At 39.7% G+C, this 1141-nt stretch overlaps 1 protein-coding gene across 1 annotated transcript in view; it reads left to right on the top strand.

Annotated features, from left to right (window-relative positions):
• Abcb11 (ATP binding cassette subfamily B member 11) overlaps window positions 1–1141 on the top strand; it is a 133449-nt gene that overhangs the window by 17417 nt on the left and 114891 nt on the right. Inside the window, exon 5 of the mRNA XM_031373202.1 lies at window positions 742–796. Coding sequence (XP_031229062.1) covers window positions 742–796 — 55 coding nt within the window. The remainder of the gene's footprint in view (window positions 1–741; window positions 797–1141) is intronic.

Below are 1141 nucleotides of genomic sequence, written 5' to 3'. Positions count from 1 at the left end.
AGATGGGCCTTATGGCACATGTCTGTAATCCCAGCACTTGGGAGGCTGAGGTCTAAAGACTGCTGTGAGTTCAAGGGCACTTGATCTTCACTGGAGTACCAGGTCAATAGGGCTTCGACCTTGAATCTCCCCCTATCCCCCCCACACACACAAATACAAAAAAGATTCAGTATTTGAAGGTGGAAGAGATGATCCTGGATCATGCAGGTGCACTCAAAACACAATCATTGTTTTTAATAGAAGTGGAATGAGACCCGACTACAGGGAGGAGAGGTAGGTGACAGGAAAGCTGGGTTCAGATTGTCAAGGCACCTTCCAGAAGAGGCAAAGTGAGATTCTGCACTAGAGCCTGTGGTCATTGTAGAGTTTGTAGTACAACTTTCTCGACATGGCAGTGTAGGCCCAGAGAAGCTTTCAGACTTCTGGCCTTGAGGAGGAGTTGCGTCACCAAGTGTGTGGGACTCTGTTAGAGCAGCAGCAGGAAACTCATACAGTGCCATCCTAGTGAGTATGAAGTAGCAACTCATCTTGACATATTTCCCTGAAGGCAAATGACACTGGAGATCTTTCTACGCATTTATTGGCCATTTGCTTAGCTTCTTTAGAATCAGTGTCTATTTAAATTGTCCTTTACCAAACTGGATTAGGTGTCTTATTATTATTGAGTTGTAAGAGTATATTTTTCTAGTTATAAGTTCTTTACTAAACATAGGATTTCCATAAAGTTTTACCATTCTCTAGGTTATCTTTTCAGTCTGTTCGTGGTGGTCCTTTAAGCCCTAAAGCTTTAATTGTGGTGAGCCTTACTCTAGTCCTCCTCTTGTTTTGTATCTTTTGGTTTGGGCATCATATCTAAGAAACTGTTCAAGGTCATGAAAATGAAAACCTGTGTTTTTTTGTTAGACCTTTTATAGTTCTACTTATCTACTTAGATCTATGGTTTACTTTGAGTAAATTTTTCTCTATGATAGGAGAAAGGACTTTGATAATTCCTTTTTTTGACATAGTCAATCACTTTACATCATTTGGTAGTAAGACTATTTCTACTTAAAATTTTTTTTCACATTGCATGGTATCAGAACCCATGTCAAAATCAATTCATACCAAACATCAGGGTTTTTTTCTGGGCTCTTGATTCCTT

Source organism: Mastomys coucha, unplaced genomic scaffold (genome assembly GCF_008632895.1).
Source record: "Mastomys coucha isolate ucsf_1 unplaced genomic scaffold, UCSF_Mcou_1 pScaffold15, whole genome shotgun sequence".
In the NCBI taxonomy this organism is placed as follows: domain Eukaryota; kingdom Metazoa; phylum Chordata; class Mammalia; order Rodentia; family Muridae; genus Mastomys; species Mastomys coucha.
Note: the sequence above shows the minus strand (reverse complement) of the source record. Positions and strands in the feature narration are given on the sequence as shown.